Source organism: Meleagris gallopavo, chromosome 19 (genome assembly GCF_000146605.3).
Source record: "Meleagris gallopavo isolate NT-WF06-2002-E0010 breed Aviagen turkey brand Nicholas breeding stock chromosome 19, Turkey_5.1, whole genome shotgun sequence".
In the NCBI taxonomy this organism is placed as follows: Eukaryota; Metazoa; Chordata; class Aves; order Galliformes; family Phasianidae; genus Meleagris; species Meleagris gallopavo.
Window position 1 is genome coordinate 2,214,545 of NC_015029.2, and position 19,013 is coordinate 2,233,557.

General features: G+C 48.6%; 1 protein-coding gene across 9 annotated transcripts in view; it reads left to right on the top strand.

Annotated features, from left to right (window-relative positions):
• Positions 1 to 18,881, top strand: part of CACNA1B (calcium voltage-gated channel subunit alpha1 B) — a 259,792-nt gene extending 240,911 nt beyond the window's left edge. For 8 of the 9 annotated variants that reach the window (XM_010720794.2, XM_031556155.1, XM_031556154.1 and 5 more), the window contains 9 exons: positions 5,089 to 5,197; positions 7,020 to 7,127; positions 8,500 to 8,612; positions 8,799 to 8,926; positions 10,001 to 10,127; positions 10,762 to 10,872; positions 15,349 to 15,556; positions 15,685 to 15,896; positions 17,467 to 18,881. In XM_010720794.2, coding sequence (XP_010719096.1) covers positions 5,089 to 5,197; positions 7,020 to 7,127; positions 8,500 to 8,612; positions 8,799 to 8,926; positions 10,001 to 10,127; positions 10,762 to 10,872; positions 15,349 to 15,556; positions 15,685 to 15,896; positions 17,467 to 18,003 — 1,653 coding nt within the window. In that variant the 3' untranslated portion in view covers positions 18,004 to 18,881. The remainder of the gene's footprint in view (positions 1 to 5,088; positions 5,198 to 7,019; positions 7,128 to 8,499; positions 8,613 to 8,798; positions 8,927 to 10,000; positions 10,128 to 10,761; positions 10,873 to 15,348; positions 15,557 to 15,684; positions 15,897 to 17,466) is intronic. The other variant, XM_031556160.1, reaches the window with a different exon arrangement.
• Positions 18,882 to 19,013: the final 132 nt, after the last annotated feature.

Genomic DNA, 19,013 nt, shown 5'->3' on the forward strand with positions numbered 1-19,013 from the left:
TATAAAGAGCTGTTTAATTTTTACCCACCTACTTAGAAACCTCTAAAAAGTGCCTATGTGTGGCTGAACCAGAGATGGGTTCCAACAGAACAGCTCAAACCTCAACTGTACATCAGGTTTCTGAGTTCGAGGGCAATCTGATTCATTTTGTCCCTTATCACAGAGCCACAAACCACAGCAGTATGAACCTGAGACCAGTTCTGAGCTTTTCCCATGGTCTCTGCATCATTTCTGCTCCCTCCCTCTCAACGAAGCAATGTAGATTTTTTTAAAACTTCCTCTTCTGTCTGGCAAAAGCCCTTTTGCCCCACACCTCCATCCTTTTCCTTTCCATCTGTATAATTTTTCCCAGTCCTCTCCATTTGTAAAGGCTTTGTGTGTTTTTCCCCAGTCGTCTCCCTTCTCAGTATGTCTGTGTTTGTTTCGTTTGGGTTTTCTCCTCCTTGCAGCCCTGTTGGCTGCTGTCCTTCCTCTCTGTTGCTTTCTGTTCCCCTTTCTCAGCTGTCCTTCTGGGTTTGTGTGCCCACCCTCGGCCGGAGCTTGGCTATGCATGTGGGGTCCTGGGGCACCAGGAGAGCTCTATCCTGCAGCCAGGGTGGGGGAAATGGGAAGAAATGCATTTTAAAATCTCTTCTATCTGGTTAAACAAAAAAAAAGGGGAGAAAACCACTTTGACTTCACTCTAGTGCCTTGAGATTGGATCTCTGGCCCATTGGCTGGTTGGGGTTGTTTGGTTTTACTCAGTTTGGGAACTCTTGGGAACATTTACTCTCATTTATTGAGACTTGGAGGCCCTTTATCATCACTTGTCTATGGTGAAGAGTCCTCAGTTTTTATATGCTATTCACTAGTAGCAACATTTTCAGCAGGCATCTGTGTGCTTTGTGGCTGTTGCCTTCCCTCCACTGGAGAAAACATCATGGGAAGTGAGTGGCTGTTGCACAGAGACGTGGCAGGACTTCACACCTGAGGTGTGCAAATCCTTGGAGGTTGTAAGAAACGTGGAGATGTGGCACTGAGGGACATAGTTTAGTGGGCATGCTGGGGTTGGTAGTCGGACTGGATGATCTTAGTGGTCTTTTCCAGCCTTAATGATTCCATGATTTTAAGTCCCAGCTATGCACCCTGACCTGCAGGAAGGGCTCCTTCCATGCAAGGAGCTGCCACATTGCTTATCCATTCTTTGCATCACGGAGGGGGTCTGTAAAATGGGTGCAGGAAATGCCCGTGCTGCTGCTATAATTCTCTGCAGTGTGATGGGACTTTTCCATGCAGCAATCTGACCGTGTGCTAGGGCAGGGTCAGTGTTCATAGAAGTGTAGACTCATAGAATGGTTGGGCTAGAAAGGATCTTGCAGCCTGCTCCAGCACTCCACCATGGGCAGGGACACCTCCCACCAGCTTAGGCTGCCCAGTGCTCATCCAGCCTGGCCTGGAGCATCTCCAGGGATGGGGCATCCATAGCCTCCCTCAGAAACTATTCCACCATATTCATCGTGAAGAATTTTTCCCCTATATCTAAATCCACCCTTGCCGTCGAAGGGAGGAAGGCTTGGGCAGCCTCTCTGAAGCTGAGAGAAGAGTTAAAGCAGAGCAGAATAATTACAAGTAGGTCGGAGTGAATTATTCATAGCAAATAATTTATTCACCAAATTCAGCCTCGTTTTCTGCAAGCAGTGCTCCATTGTCCTGAATTTATTCACATTTGAAAATTATTCCCAGAGCAGTTCTTGTCCCAGAGGCTGCTCAGGAGCTGCTGATGAGGTGTTCTTAATAATTAAAATCCATCAGGGTGCCAGCTGTTTTCCCAGCTCTTCTTTCTGCCAATACTTGGGCAAATGTTTGAGCCTGAGCTCAGTGCTCACTTTCTGGGTCACACTGGGAACCAGCAAAAGACTTCAGCCTCACCCAGGTGCTGCTTTACCCTCGCCTGGATTTTGACACCAGCATGCATTTCCCCATTTCTCCAGCATGTTCACTGTCTATGTGAATGCTGCCCCAGAATTCTCCAGGCAGAAGACATTCAGAAACCAAACACTGAGCAGGCACAAATTCTGCCAACTCCACTTGGTGCAAAGCTCTGGTTCCTTGTTGCCCATGTCTTTGCTTATTTGCAATGAAGTCTCTGCTGGTGCTGGAAGATGCCTGCACCCCTCTGACCATACAAGCAACTGCAGCAAAAAGCATCACCTACTGTAACCCAGCTGTAATCAGTTACCATTTGTTATCACTCTCCTTTTTGTGATACACAAAGTTAATTAGGAGACTCTGGAGACAATATTGCAGCTCCTCCCTTGGGGGCCTTTTCCTGCAGAAACATAATGAGATCCCCCATGCCAGCTCCCTTTGCATCCCTCCCAAACCTTCTGATTAAATCCCAGAGCTGGAGATGGGTCCCCAGGTACACACTGGGAACAGAAACAGGGACTCCATCTGCTGCTGCTACTCTTCCTTTGATGCTATTGGATATGGGAGGCAGAGGGAGGAAGAGGAGCAGCATGGGGAGCACCGTCCTGCCAGGGCTGCATTGGTTTTGCCTTTTTCACTGCCCCAAATTATTAATTCACCTGAACACCCCTTGCTTGTGGCCATCAATTCCCATAGCAACCCAGGGCAGTGCAAGCTTCCCTGCCATCCCCGTCAGTATGCTCATATGGGGTCCTTCTGGGGTCTAGAAAAAAGGAAAGCAGGGAGATGAAAGGGCTGTGATTTGGGAACACTTCCAGGTGGCTGTTCTCAGCAGTCCTACCCAGTGCTGCCTTGGGTGCAGGTATTTTGTTCAGCAAAGCAAGTGTGCAGTTGTACATGCAAGCTTGAACCTCCTTTCTACCTCTTGAAAACCTTCCTTTAAATCATAGAAACACAGAATGGCCTGGGTTGCAAAGAACCACAGTGCTCATCCAGTCCCAACCCCTGCTGTGTGCAGGTCACCAACCAGCAGCCCAGGCTGCCCAGAGCCACATCCAGCCTGGCCTTGAATGCCTGCAGGGATGGGGCATCCACAGCCTCCTTAGGCAACCTGTTCCAGTGCCTCACCACCCTCTGGGGGAAAAACTTCCTCCTAATATTACTAATATCCTTCCTGAATGCAATTGAGGAGGAAAGACCTTCATGCAGCCTTGCTGTGCTCTGCCTCCACACTTCTGGGGAATTCAGTCTGGGAAACTGGGGGAGAGGACTGGGATATTGCAGTCCCACAATAGGTTTTTGGTGCTGGTTTGTGTGAGGATAGAGCTCTCCTGGAGGGATTATTTCTCATCTGCTTGTTCCTCTCTGCCATGCATCTTCTTTCACTCTCCAGCTCTTTACTCTCTCTGTCCCACTGCGGTGGGATGTGATGGGACAGCTGGTCTCTGGGCTCACAGTGATGCAGAAATTTTGTGCTACCTTTTTGTGCACTGAGGGGAAAGTCTGAATTAAAATGCTTCTTCATTGGAGACAAGAGACAAGAGAAAATGGTTGTGGCTTTGCCAGCATTTGCTGCTGTCACTGAGTTACAAAGGGAGGGGAGTCTTGGCTTTGATTCCACTTTCTCAGAGGCTTGTCAGACACGACTGATAACCTCTGGGCACACTTTAAGAGCTCTTTGAGACTGCAGTGGTTCGTCTCAGCCTTCAGGAGCCAGGGTCGGTTGCTACATGAGTCCTTTGTGCACCGTGCCATGAAATCCGAAGATGCGTAATAAGATAAAAAAAGGGGGGAGGGTGGGTCTCAGCTCTGCCAAATGTCAGCAGATTTTTTTCACTTAATTATTGCCCCCCGTGCCCATCAGCACCAGCAGCACAATGCCTGTGTGTTGGTGATTTCTCCAAGCAGCCCATGGTGTTGCATGGTGCCATGGCACGCAGGGCAGGCGCTGTGCTCTCCCGTGCACCCGTGCTCGGTGCTGCAGCAGCGCGCCGGGCTGGTGCTGAACAAAGAGAGGGTTCTGCAACACTGATAGGGATCAAAGCCACAGCCTAAGCAGCTTTTGGACTTGGATGAAATTCCCTCCCGAGTGAGGGGCCCCGCCAGGCTCCTGCTTGGCTTACAGCAAAGATTAATTCTCGGTGACTTCCTCGGGGCGCAGGAGCAATCTGGGAGCGGAAGCACAGGGGCTGCTCTGATAAGGCTCTGAGCGAGGCTCAGCAGCTTTTGAAAGCTGAGGAGCTGAGAAACGAGGAGATTGCTAAAGGAGAAGAAATTCATCCTTTAAATGCATTGCTAAGGTTATCAGAAAATGCTTCCACCCGTCTGCGTTTCCATACTCAGACGCCAGATGTGTTAAGGGAGCCACAGCCTCTGAAGCACTGTGCTCAGGTCTGTACTGCATATAGCAGGGATGGTTTTGCCCCATCAGAGCTGGACCTGATTGCTGGTGGGGAAGGAGATACCACCAGGTCTAAAGATCTTGGAAGATGCATGCAGATTCTGGGGGACTATTCCATGTGCAGACTGAAAGAATGTGGGAGAAGGAAATTACAGTCCTGCTCTCACCCACTCAGCTCCTTCCCCTGAGGGTAAGACCTGGATGGAGCTGTGTAGCTCATTGACAGGAGATCTTCACAGCTCCTGGAATGCTTATAGGTAAAGGAGGTCCAAGGTAGAACCCAAGAGTCTCCAAAAAATGAACATTTTATCCTTTTACATATTAGCAGCCAGACCCAAACTGGGCCAAACCGCAAAGCTCATTGGCCCTGCGTGGCCCAAGTGTGCTTCAGGCTGTGTGCAAAAGACATCATCATGGGAGCACTCCAAGGTCTGCAGAGCTACATGTCCAGAGGCTGCAGGTAGGACTGTAGATGGAGACCATCAGGAACAGAGTGGTAGGCTCTGAAATGGGATGAGGATATTCAAACCAGCTTCTTTTGGAAGGAATCTCCTTATAGGATTGCAGTACAAATGCTGGCAATCCATCACAGCCAACAGCAGCAGCTCAACGCTGCTCCAGGAAAGATGTCTGAGCTCAGTGCACAAAAGGTTAACACAAGGAGAAGGGCTCATGTTTGCAATGGGGCTATTAATAGGGGCTCTCAGGAGGGAAGGGAAGGGGAGGGATAGGGGGAGAAATGCTGACCAAAGCTGACAGTGCCCGTTTTTTTCCTGCAGCGCCTGGTGAGGATGAACATGCCCATCTCACCCGAGGATCTGACAGTCCACTTCACCTCCACGCTGATGGCCCTGATCCGCACTGCTCTGGAAATCAAGCTTGCCTCAGGTGAGAGGGAGGGAACAACAGCTGCATGGCTTGAACCCCAGCTTGCCTGCTGCTCTGCAGTCCTGAAACCACAGCAGTGCCGAGCCAGGTGGAAATCCCATTTTCATTCCCCACACCCAAAATACAAGAGAGCTCCAGGGACAGGCAGCAGAGGGGAGTCCTGAGCCCTGTTGTGCCTTTGGGCAGCCGTATCCTGGCACCGTGGTCAGGGAGATGTGCAGAGCTTTGGCCATCCCAGCTCAGCTGGGAGCCCCGTGCCTGCTCTGTAATAGACACAAGAGTTTCTGCACCTCACTTTGTGATTATCCCAGCACGAGGGAGAAAAAAAAAATACAAACAGTGTTACTGTCTGCTTGTGGTGAGGCAGTGACTCAGAGCACTCCGAGCTGCCCTGAGATAAAATTTTATTATTTAAGTGCTTAGTCAGGCATATACTTCACTTCCCAGTTAAACACTGCAAGGTAGTAAAACACACCGGCCTTTTCTACGGGTCGTTACGCTGTTTAATCAGGCTGGCTGGGGTCACAGTCAAGGCACAATGGGCCAAAGCACTGTTTTACCTAATTTAGAGGCTAGCAGGAGGCAAGAGCGCTCTTGTGAGCAAAGGGATGAGTGGGATAGAATGCTGTGCTTTTCCTTAGGCCAGCCTTTCCCCCTCTCTGCATTAATTGCCTTCCTAGCCTGTTACTGAAACTTCATCTTTGATGCTTTGGCGATGCTGGAAGAACACAAAAACTCTGAGGCCCTGGAAGGACTCCCCTAATAATGCTCATATTTAAGGATGCATTTAGGACTATCTGGGATTTTAGGGCCAACACTGTATTTTAGTAATAAACCCTGGAGAAAGCCACTGAAGCCCTGAGACTTTGCCTTATTTTAGGGTTCTAGTTGGCTGTCAGCAGGGTAATTCACGCAGACTTTTTCAGTTGCAAAAGTCCCCCCTTCCTATTTTTTTAACCATACACCATAGAGGAAGCAGAGAACCAGCCTGGCCGATAGTGCTGGCGTTGCTCAGAGGCCTCTATCTGCTGAGTTATTGACCTGTTCTGTTGCTGTGTTGCTGGTTTGAATAGGTTTCATGTGCTGCATTTAATTGAGTCTTTAGTAAGGCTAACAGGCCCTTAATAAACCCTCCCTAATGAGACCGAGTGTGGGAGTTCAGACTGCCATGTAGCAGAGCACCCAGAGCCTCCTCCCATTACTTTCCCCTTAGAAAAATAATCTCTGTCATTCAGATGAACTACTTAATTGCCTGCTGTGTGGTGCATTCAGCTGGGAGCTGGCCTGTTGGCTTACATATACTTTAATCACTTTCCACTTGTGTATTGAGACCTCACTTTGGCCGTTTGAATAATGCTGCAGTGTTCAACTCCTCCTGGTTTACGCTGCTCCATGGCTCCTGTTTGATGCTGTTGATACAGCACTGTGCTTTGAGTGTTTGCTTATGTCTCACTGCCAAACAGCTCAGCAAGGACTGTTGGTAGAGAGGGTTTCTAATCATCGCTGACCACCTTTGCATCACACCCTGCAGGTGCTGCTGCTTTCTGCTGGTGGTACCTACTTGGGCAGCACGTGCAATTAGGTAGAGGAGGCTGGGGCTGAAGTTTAAGCCTTAGGTGACAGCACAGGTCAGCAGGCTGGGGCTGGCCCTGCTGAGCTCACACACTGTAGTCGTGGTCTGTAGTTCCCTGCTGCAGCTGGTTCTGGTTTGGTGCTGTCGAGGAAAGAGAGTGGGGGATGTGCTTTCTCCTGTGCTTGCTGTGCTGAATGAATGAGGATTTTCACTCATGTGCCTTCTTGTTTCCTCTCCCTTTTTTTTCAGGGGGTGTTAAGCAGCACCAGTGTGATGCTGAGCTGAGAAAGGAGATCTCTCTGGTTTGGCCCAACCTGTCCCAGAAGACACTGGATTTGCTGGTGCCTCCTCACAAACGTAAGCACCCAGTCCTCCAAGAAGCCTGGCATGGGTTTTCCCCCTTCATGCCTGCTTTGTCCCAAGCCTTATCCAGGTTCATATGCACAGGATGCAGCAAAGAAAACCAGTGTAGATCAGCTTGCAGGTGTTGCTGATCACAGAGGTATTGAAACAGGCTGCCCAGGGAAGTGATGGAGTCACCTTCCCTGGAGTTTTTCAAAAAACAGGGAGATGTGGCACTTAGGGACATGAGTATTGGGCATAGTGGGGTGGGCTGGTGGTTGGACTTGGTGATCTTTTCCAACCTTAATGATTCTATGACCACCTAAGGAGCAGGTAAGCTGAGGTCAAATTTAGGCCTGCATTTCCTTAATGTTACAGTAGGTTTCATGTCCTTAGAAAAAGCACCATGCTGAGAAGAGACCAATGCTGCGTGGCCTCTTTCAGACGTTGTTCCTAGCTTTTGTTTGCCTCCAGCCTGTGCCTCAAAGGGCAGGAGAGCAGTTTTTGCCATCTGGGTTCAGTCTGCTGCAGAAAACCAGGAGAAGAAAATTAAAAGTTTGCTGAGAACTTACAGAATCAGAAGTGAGGTATCTTGGAACCTTGCGCTGCTCAATGATATCCCAGGAGAAAGTGCTGAGAAAGTGGAAAGCTTGCCATTATCTTGATTGGCCAAAGCAAGGGCTCAGATTCCTGAGAAGGGCTCAGATTAATGAGAAACAGTGCAGAGCAATAAAGGCAAAGTTAATTAAGACAGATGAGGGAACTGAGGAGGTGCAGATCAGTGGGTAGCAACTACAGAATTCTTTTCCTCCTCACTTCTCGTGGTGCCTTTGTGTCTTTTAACTCCTTTTCGTTCAGCTGCTGGGTAGGGAAGGGAGCGGAGCAGAGCTGGGAGGGTGAAAAAGGCATCTGGAAAAATGAAATACTTTGAGATGTATGTTAGCCCGCTATGCCCCGGTTGACTTTAATTCACAGAAATTGGTATAAGGCTCTTTTGTTGATTAAAAAGTTTGCTGCAGATCCGGTATTAATTTAGTGGTTCTTTGTTGGCAATGCTGACAATGGCACGGAGTTTCTCTGCCTGATTCTTTTCCACCCAGCCTCTGTGAATGTTTGCCATTGGGAGTTAAGGACAAGGGGCCATCCTCCTCAGATGTTAAAGGCAGCAACTGGCAAAGATCTGAAGAACTCTGTGATAACCTTTTTTGCTTTTTTTTTCCTTTTCCCTGTGTCTGTTTTGCCTCAATACTCTAATGTTACCCGTTCTTTCACCTTGTTTCTCACACCCCTTTGATGTTTCTCATGCACTTTGACTTATCCATCACTCCCCTGGTCCTTTCCCTTTCTCCACCCGAACACCTCCATGCGTTTCACCACGTGTGGACAGCTGATGAGATGACCGTGGGGAAGGTCTACGCAGCGCTCATGATATTTGACTTCTACAAACAGAACAAGAACAGCAGGGAACAAGTCCACCAGCCTCCTGGGGGGCTGTGCCAGGTACTGGGGATGCCACTCCCTGTCCTCCCTCTCCTGCAGCTGCTTCTCAAGCAGAGGACAGTTCTCACTGGAGTCACTGGTGCTTTGCACTCAGAAAGTCTGGGGATGCAGAGGATGCTTTGTTAGTGCAGTGCATCCTCTCCACACTCAGCTCCATCTCTTAGAACCATCTTTTGTTCTTCACAGCCCGGACCAGTGTCACTCTTCCACCCCTTGAAGGCCACTTTGGAGCAAACCCAACCCTCAGCATTCAGCAACGCGAAGGCATTCCTGCGCCAGAAAAGCTCAGCCTCACTCAACAACGGGGGCACATTGTGAGTATCTGTGATACAGAGCAGGGGCACCGAGGGCAGATACGTCAACCCTGACCCTGCTGATTCAGTTGCTGTGGTGCAGAGTATTACCATTATCTCCAAATTCAAGGGCCTCCTCACATGTGGCCAGGACAGCTTTCCACTGGTGGCTGCCGAAATACATCCTACCAATGCAGTTCTCCACGTGGTGGTACTGGTGGGTTCTCCAAAGCTGGGTGTTTCCTCAGTGGTCTCTGAATCTTAATTATAGTGTTTTCCATTGTGGCCAGTTTTAAGTATGAGTTTGGTTATAGAAATTTGGGAACATTACAAAACAGAAATCCCAAGCTAATCAACCAATGGATCACTAATGCAGTGAGTTCTTGGGACACCAAGAGGCCTTGGGAGCAGGCGTGTCCTTTAAGATTATGGCACTTGATAACAGCAAGAGTTTCCTGAGGGCTATCTGGGACAGAATGTCTGACTCTCTCTCTTTGGACAAAACAACACCTCCATAGAAAGCTTACCAAACAGTTACAGTAATGGCAATCCCTAATCAATTCTCCATTTCCTGTTCCTCAGTGACTTTCTTCAGGGTCACTAATGCCATGGATTTTTTAATGATAGAGATCTGAGGTTTAAATACCTCAGGAGACCAACTGCAGATTCAGATATGAAACCTAGGGCTACATATACCACTGTACATTGAGTGAATTTAACTTAGCCTGAGCACAGTTGTGCTTGACCAATGACATTTAAGGTTATTTGTCTGTTTTTACATACGTAATTTGCTTGAATTCCAGAACAGCCTGTTTTGCTTCATTAGAACTTTAGCTGCAGAGGTCGATTTCCTCATTTACTGAAAAAGAATGTGCTGATTTCTTTGTTTTCCTGGTTGCTCAAGGGATCTTTGAGTTACAAAGAAAGTGGCCCTGGGGAAGCCTACAGGACTTAATAGCTTCACCAACTACCCTTCACCTGGTTTCAGAAGTGAAATGTTAGAGGTTACTTGGATGCTTTACCTTTACCACAATTAAGTTAGCAAAACCCTTTTGCAAAAGAGTTCATCTTTTCTTCCAATTTACCTTCTGGCAGGCCAGCCCCAGAGGGTGGGATCAAAGAGTCCAGTTCCTGGGGGACCCAACGCACCCAGGATGTGTTTTATGAAACCAGGACACCAGCTTTTGAACGAGGCCACTCGGAGGAGATCCCCATTGAACGGGTAAGCAAACAGGTGATGGCTGGGTGAAATGCAGCAGATCTTAATAGATGTCAGGGTAGACACTTCTCTGAGAGCTGGAGAGGTCCACTGCTCTCTGGGACAAGCACTGTCTCTCTTACCACCCAAAACTTGCTTGAACATTGTGGAGAAAAAGCAAATCTGTTAGCTGTGTCTGCAGACGTGCTTATCCTGCTGATAACAGGCTGCTGAGATAGGACTCTTAGGCTTTTGTCTTCCTTGTTGTCCCATTATTATCAGTGTATAAACCCAGAAGAGAGGTATCACAGGTCAGAGCTGGGGTTCATTTAGGCTGGATGTGGCTCTGGGCAGCCTGGTCTGGTGGTTGGTGACCCTGCACATAGGAGGAGGGTTGAAACTCGATGATCATTGTGGTCCTTTTCAACCCAGGCCATTCTATGATTCTGTGTTTCTGTGATTCATTGCCATGGCTCGTGGCTCACTGCTGTCTTTGCTGAAAACAACCCTATTGATAGAGAATAACTTGGGTGCTCCACAGCTCCCAGTTTCTCTTTCCCTAGCAGCACCCCTTCACACATCCATTAGCAGAATACTGCTAATACAGTGGGTTTGAAGCTGTTGTGGTCTTGCTATTTAACACTGTTTCTTGCTTCAGGTGGTGGAAATGAGGGAAATCAGCCCCACGCTTGCCAATGGAGAGCACCAACCAGGGCTGGAGAGCCAGGGTCGGGCAGCTTCCATGCCACGCCTGGCTGCCGAAACTCAGGTGAGTGAGGGAAGCAAGGGGAGGGAGGCTGAGAGCATAGCAAGGGATTGGAGCTGTTGCTGTGAGGTTTTTTGGAAGCTGAACCTGGCGCCAGGTAGCCAGGCTTTTTGCTTGGATGATAGGCATTCATGTGCAAAACAGTATTGTCTGCAGATTTACTTGCTCCTGGTTGCAGCAAAAAGCAAGCAAGAGAAATCCCTCTTTTTGGATTGCTAAATGGTGACTGCCTACCCAAGAGTGTCTGTTCTGATTACCCGGGGACAAAGATGTTTGCCAACCTGTATTCCTAAAAGGCATGTGTTTCCCACTGCCAGTTGTCTGCCATCTATCCAGACAAACAGCTGAAGCGTGCTCCAATGTCCCAGCCATAAAATAAGCTGGAGATTTCCTGCGATTCTCTTTGATAAATGCAGGAGGTATGGAAAATACCAGGGAGACTGTGCCTGGAAGGCTTTACTGAGACATGAAGCAGTCTCCCTGTGTTTTCCTCTTCCCACAGTTATTAGTTTATCTTGTGTTGTGATTTTGATTGGTAATATGTCGTTAAGGATTTCATTTTCCTTGTTTAACTTCTTGTAAAGAAACCTCATCATTAGAGTTGGCTTTTACAGCAACTTGGTGATTAATTGTGGACGTTCCTCAGTGCATAGGAGATCGTGGTTTTCACGTACCATTCTTGGGCATTGTATGTGTTCACTGCTTGTTAACCCAGGTGCTCTCTAGACTCCATTCCTCCTCTTGTGTGTCAGAACATCTCACAGTTGTGTCTTTTGTTCAAAGGGCCTGATTCATACAGAAAGAAGTGAGCAGCCCATGGCTGTGAGCCATTCCCCATTGCTCTTCGTATGAAGCAGGACATGGAAGATGTGCTGCCTCTCAAAACTCAAAGGCCATGTATTGCATAGGTGGAAATGGCTCCAACAGATAGAAAAATTTTGCCAGTGTGCTTAGGCTGATGTAAGCTATGCTTCACTGCCTAACAAATTTCCCAGCTGACGTCAGAAACTCCACTCTTTGTATGAGAGCTCCAGCAAGTCACCGAATGGGATCTTGTCTCCTGGGATTCTCTGAGTTATCAGCAACACTAAGCAGGATGCTTAATGAAAGAAACAGACCCCCATACAAACCACACTCCTTTCCAAAACAAAGTTGTCCTTTATCCTAGACCTCCAGTAGCCTTCCAGTGCAATGTAGTAACCAACAGCATAAGCTTTGTCTTGGGAAACTCCTCTCTGTTGCAGCAGATATGGCTGATTTAGGTTTTAGCAACCTTCTGGGTTGCTTTCACTGCACCATGCAGCTGCAGTTTTCTCTGAGGAAGAGTTCAGCTGCTTCTTCATGCACCTGGTGGTTGGACTAGATGATCTTAGCAGTCTTTTCCAACCTCAGTGATACCGTGATTTATGACCTCTCCAGTGCTGCCTTCCTGGTCCCACCCAGACCAGAGCAGTCCCAGCAATGTCTTCCCGCACTGCTGGGAAACGCTCCAACACAGAGACAAAGCCTGTCGCTTTCCACCACTCCATTTTTCCAGAAGTATTTGCTTGCAGGAGCACAGTACTTGTCCCCCAGAGCACGACTGCCCTCACCAAAGCTCTCTGATCTTATGATGAATCAGGCCCGTAATACCTGAGCAGATCTAACCTCATGTAATGATGTAATGTTCTGGTGTTGTAGCTTCAGCCAAATAACCGATGTCCTCTCTGTGTGTCTCCCCCTCCGTTTCCCCCCCCTCCCCCACTTCTCATCTGTTGCTCCACTCCCCCGATCTTTGAGTTCCTTACAACTCTTTATTTGCGATACATTCCCTTTCCTTCTGTTTTCTGGACATCTTATTTATCTGTTATTCCTTCATCTTTCTTTTTTTTTAACACTCCCCTTTTAAAAACAAATCCCTTACGCTCTCCATTCCCCCGCCTCTTTGCTGTCCTGCTCCCCACCGCCTCCCCTCCCACCCTCACCTCATCGTGTCTGCTGCACATCTGCTGCGGTGTCTGACAATGGCTGTACTGTGGGGCTGCTTCAAATAATGTCTCTCATCTTGTCCGAATTGTTTGCAGAGGAGCAAAGCACGGTCACCTGGGAGTTACCTAGCAGTATGTAGTTTGCACTAAGTTGTATCCTATTAAATCCACGTTAAGAAATAATTAACCTTCCTTAACCCTTTACTTCTTTCCCTTCTCATTTGGAGTACGATGTTGCACCGATGCAGCTGTTGTCTCTCTCCACTTTGCTGCCATCCCTTCGACCCACAACTGCACGCCGCACGCTGTAATAGCAGGGATTTTCTTTGTTTTGCTTATTCATTTCTTTTGAATGCTTTGTTGCACAGGGATTTAGGAGGTGAAAACTGACAGTTTGGTAATGAAGAAGCGATTAGTAACTCTGTGAAGAGTTATGGGGTGGTCTCCCAGGGCTTATGTGTGTGCCCCATTAATGAAATGAGAGCATTGCTGGGATTTCTGAGGAGGATAGGATAGGCTTTGCCTTGCTGAGATCCACCTCCTGTTTGTGTCAGTGAGGACTTCTGTCCCAGGAATAAGCACAGAATTGGGTCCAAAGAGAAGTGTTCATTTCTTATGGATTTGGCTGGCTTTTTATTGGGAAATGCCTGTCTTTCTGGTAGCTCCTAGCATGACTTAGGAAACCCTGTTGAATGCTTTTAGCGAGAAGTATTTTTGCTTCCTTGCCCACATCAGTGAATTCCCAAATCTGACTGCCAGTTTATGGTCCTCTCCCACCTCCTCCATCTTTAGGCTCAACAGTACAAAAGTGGACAAAAAGTGAATGACAAAAGTGAAGCCCTAAATATGATTTCTTGCTTCTACAAAGTGTAGATAGGAAGGGCTGTGGGAGGAGAGCAATGAAGCAGCAGCTCACCTTGCTCCTGTAGCTGCGCACTGCTGGGCAAACAGCAGTGTGATGCTGTGTCCCCACCTCAGCTGCCCAACCATATCTTCCTCATGTCCATGGCAAGCTTTCCAGTTCTAACACTGTGATAGGAAAAGGCAACACTTGAGTAACTTGAAAGAGAGAGCAGAAACTAAAAATTCAGCTGAGATTGCACCTCTGCATGCACGGTGGCATGCAGGGAGGAACAGAAGCTCTTCCTCTCCAAAATACCAACTAGGGCTGCAATCCAACCAGCTCTGCTTTATGTAAATATCACAGGGAAGCAGAGATCTGAAATTCAAGCAAAGCAAACGGAAGAGTATAGATGGCAAAAATAATGCAGGGCTCACTGGAAAGGTTACCGTGAGCAAAGTAAATGTTCTGCTGGCAGTGTCATTTGGGGCACCTATTGGATTGAGAACTCAAACAAGCCTCAAACCAAAGGACATTCCTGAGCTCCCTCCCCATTCTGCTGCAGTGCTGTGCTCCGATGGCTTCCCTCTAGCAAGAAGCCTAGATGTGATGACAGACCTGGGAAAGCCAGCAGAACGTGGATGGAAGTCCTGTATCCACCTGAGAGCACTCTGCAAAGCAGCTGAAGTCCAGTAGAGTTATAGAGAAGGAAATACAGGGATTTTCCTTGTTTTCTAAGTTTTACACCTCAACAGGAAGGTAAAAGGATGTGAGAGCATTTGTCCTGCAGCCTATTTACCTTGTGTTCTGCAGAGCATCATTGTGAGTTTTGAACCCAAAGGGAAGAGAGCAGAGTCTGGAGCTACCATTGGTGTAGACACAGCACCCAGCAGTGCCTGTGGGAGGCTGCATTGCTGTGCAGAGCTCTTGCGCTTGGCTGTCAAGCCACAGATGGTTTGAAAATTGCAGTAGCAACCCCTGAGTAGTTATTTCTGGAGATATGCTGGTAAAATTACAGTGTATACATGATGTCCTGCTTGTCCCAGCCACAAGGGCATCAAGAGCAATGATGGGACAAGAGGGGAGGTTTAACAGTTTGATGGGAGTGGTCTTCAGGTGCAGGGAGACAGTTGTAGCTCTTCGGTGGCTTAGCCTGTACCTTGCCCATTTCTTTATTTCTGATTTTTCTCCCTCTCCATGTGATGCCCAGAAATGCTTTCATGCTTCCCTTCTTTGGAGTTGCTTTGGGATGATCCCAGGCCCTGAAGCAGCTTTGGGTAGAGCTGGTCTTGGAGAATAACCTTTGTGAGACGCTTGGCTACTGTGCTGCCCTGTGCCCCTGCTCATCTACTATTGACTCCCATGAGGCTGTGTGTGGTGTGACATGCTGCATCCTGCTCTGCGCCCGTGATACCTGGGGATTGGCACAAAACTGAAAGTAAAAGCCCATTTCAGCAAATGGAGATCTCATTTGCTCCTCGAACTTACCGCTAAGTCCACCACTCCAAGTTCTTCTGCCCATTCCAATTAGAGCCAATTAACTATTTTTCTCCTGCCCCTCCTTGCCCCTGTCTTATCGCTATAAAACTCGCCCGGTGCTGAAAAATGAGCAGCTGAGCAAGGTGAGGTGCTTGTCCTCTGACCCTGCTCCATGTGCCCTGTGCCCCGCAGCCCATCCCGGACACGAGCCCCATGAAGCGTTCCATCTCCACGCTGACCCCGCAGCGTCCACATCCCATGCACCTCTATGAGTACTCCCTGGAACGTGTGCCCACGGATCAGGTGCATCACCACCACCACCACCGCTGCCACCGGCGGAAAGAGAAGAAGCAGAAGTCCTTGGATAGGACCACGCATCAGCTGGCCGACGGGGAAGCTGGTAAGAGCTTTGTGTTTAACGAGGATTGGTCCTTCCCTTCATAACAGTCTTTATATGTGATTTGGGATCCCTGCTCCACATTTCAATGTTCTTCCCGCATTGGTGAGCGCCAATTAATATTCTTTCAGTGGCCCAGTCTGGTGAATCTTCTTCCAAGGACAAGAAGCAGGAGCGTGGACGGTCCCAAGAGAGGAAGCAGCACTCTTCCTCCTCTTCAGAAAAGCAGCGCTTCTACTCCTGTGATCGCTATGGCAGCCGGGACCGATCCCAGCCCAAGTCTGCTGATCAGAGCAGGCCCACTTCGCCCAACGGTGGGCCTGAGCAAGGTCCCCACAGACAGGTGAGGAGATGCAGAGTGGGAGGAGAGCCTTTACTTCTGCCAGGAACGTACATTTTCTATGCCTCTCTTAAAATAGAGGAGATGGAAGACCATGGAAGGGAAAGCCTTTAAGGTCCTGCTTATCGTAGGATTGTTTGGATTGAAGGGACACATCATCTAGTTCAAGCGCCTGCTATGGGTAGGGATGTCTTTTGGAAGATCAGGTTGACCAAAATCCCATCCAACCTGAATTTGAACACCTCCAGTGCTGGAGTTGCTGGAGCATCCATTTGTACGTTGTAATGTATGACCGTGCAAAAGGTTGGCATCCTCCCTTGGAAATACTAGGTCACTGAGTGGTGGTGATCCTCCCCACCACCTCTATTAGCGTGCAGAAAGCCTGGGACCTGTTTGTAGCAGAAGGGGTACAAGTGGAAGAAAAGAAAGGCAAAGATCCAGTGTGCAGGCTCAGAAGGACAAGAGTTTGCATCCCAGTCATATGAGCACCCAACAGAGCAGAGCAGAACAGGCACTGCTGGCTAGCCCAACCAGCAGCAATTTGGTGTTGCCACAAAAGAAAAAGCTACTCATGAGAAATTAAGTCCTGGTGCCAAAAGACTGGATCCTGAAAAGTGAGGGGTTTTTAAAACATGCTCCTAGGGCTGTTCATGCACTGCCTTGGGAGAAGGTGAACAGAAGTGCTGAAGCATGGACTGCTTCTCTTGCTCATGGTTCTTTTCCTCATTATAGCTCAGTTTTCTCCCATGCATCACTGTTAGTAACTGATGGAGCTGCCAGTTTGTTCTTCCATTCCAATAGTGAGGGTGCAATATTAACGAGTATAAGGTGAACACAATTTTCAGTATTTTTCTTGAAGGAGCCCTCTTGGTAAAAAGCTAGAGCCCATAAAAAAAGAAATATATCCTTTTGTTGTTGTTCTCAGAAAGTGTCTATTTAGGAATAAAACACATTCTAATTAAAACTATTAAAAGAAGTCTATCCCAAAATTCTCCCACATAATTCAGTTCTGAGCACAAAAGCGACCCCCAGTGCCAATGTTCACAGCTCTTGGCTGAAGCTGAGAAAAACTTTGCCCCAAAGCAGAGCAATTTTTGCCAAATTGTGTAGTTGCCAAAAACACAGCAGGTTGTCGGGCCGCTCACGGAGTCGCTGAGGTAAGGGCATGTTGGGCTGTGTGTGCTGTGGGTCCTCTCCCCAGGCTCTGCTGGAGCCATCTACCAGTTTGCGTCCTACCAGTGCTCCAATCGTTTCTGTCCTTACCTACTGCTTGCAGAACTTCAGTTCTCTAACTTTTCCCATCTCCTGTTTAATTATTTCTGGAGAACCTCCTTCCCCTAACTGTGCGTGTCTAAACTCTCTCTTTTTCCTTCTCTTTCCTCTTGTGACTTGTCTGTCCCTCCTGTTGCTTCTCCTTCTGTTTTACACCTGCTTGCCTTTGTGTTCGTCTGGCGTTTCCTTCTTTTTTTCTTTTTCTTTCTTTCTTTCTTTCTTTCTTTTTTTCTTTTCTTTTTTTTTGGTTTTTGTTTTGGTTGTTATTTTTTTCATTCGCTCTGTTCCAATTTTGATGTAGGGCAGTGGTTCGGTTAACGGGAGCCCCTTGCTGTCGACATCTGGTGCTAGTACCCCCTGCCGGGGTCGGAGGCAGCTCCCGCAGACCCCCCTGACCCCACGCCCCAGCATCACTTACAAGACCGCCAACTCCTCGCCCGTCCACTTCAGCACGTCGCCGGGCGGCCTCCCGCCCTTCTCCCCGGGCCGCCTGAGCCGCGGGCTGTCTGAGCACAATGCACTCCTGCGTGGGGACCAGCAGCCGCCCCCAGCCGCGGTTGCCCGCATCGGCTCCGACCCTTACCTGGGCCACCGCGACGCCGCCGACAGCCCTGTGAGCGCAGCGCCCGAGGACACGCTCACCTTCGAGGAAGCCGTGGCCACCAACTCGGGGCGTTCCTCCAGGACTTCTTACGTCTCTTCCTTGACCTCCCAGTCTCACCAAGCACGCCGGGTGCCCAATGGCTACCATTACACGTTGGGGCTCAACACGGGGCCCGGCGCCGGCACCAGGGGACGGAGCTACTACCACGAAGCCGACGAGGACGACTGGTGCTAGCGGCACAGCCAAACCCTCAGAGGCTCACACGGGGAAAGTCGATGAGTTTTATCATCTGGAAGGCTGTGCGCTCAGACACACGGTGCCGGGGAGTGGCCCCTGCTGCCAGAACTGCTCTGCCCCACTCCGAGACCTCCGGAGACATTTGTGCAGCCTCTCTCCTGCCTCTCTCTTCTTTTCATTTTTTTCTTCTTTTTTTTCCACTGAAATATACCAAGGAAGAAGGCTCCCTCCCAGGGGGCAGCACACCTCTCCCCACCTCCTGCTGCTTTCAAAGACGTGCACCAGGTGCCCAACCACAAGGTCCACAAGGAGCCATCCCTGTTGGCAGACAAGTAGACTATCAGTGTTTTTTTGGGGATTGGCACTGTTTGGTGCCAATTTGTTTGACCAGTTGATTGGTCAATGGGTGGTTGGGTTACTACTTCATTATTATATTTTCTTTCCCCACCCTTATCTTGGCAGGAGTCAGGGGTGCAAAAGGGACACCGGCAAACAAAGCTCGACCCCGTGTTTTATCTCATTTCCCACTAAGAGGGAAGAGATCTACCTAGTGAACTGGGAGAGGAGAAAAAAAAAACAACACAGATCAGAACAAAGGACAGTCCACTGGGACTTGATGTTCAGCCACAGCGACCCTTCCCAGGAACTCGCTGCTTCGCCCCGGACCTCTCACGTGCATCACCACTTCGGGTCCTCCACGCCCACCAGAAAGCCACACGAGAGCTCCTTCCTAAGGACTGTTTCCTTGCTGCTGAGACTTTTCTTCCTGTCCCCTCTCTCCTGTTGACTGCAACATGCCCTCACTGTTTTGTCTTGTTTACAATATAAGCTTGATTTAGCAAAAAACAAACGAAAAAAAAACAACAAAAAAAAAACAACCCACAAAACTAAAAAAAAACCCACCAAAACAAAAGAGGAAAAAGGAAAAAGACGTAGAGTTGAGCAGAAGAAATGTTATTGGTTTTATATCAAGCTATTAGATAGAACTTTAACTTTTCATTGTGTGC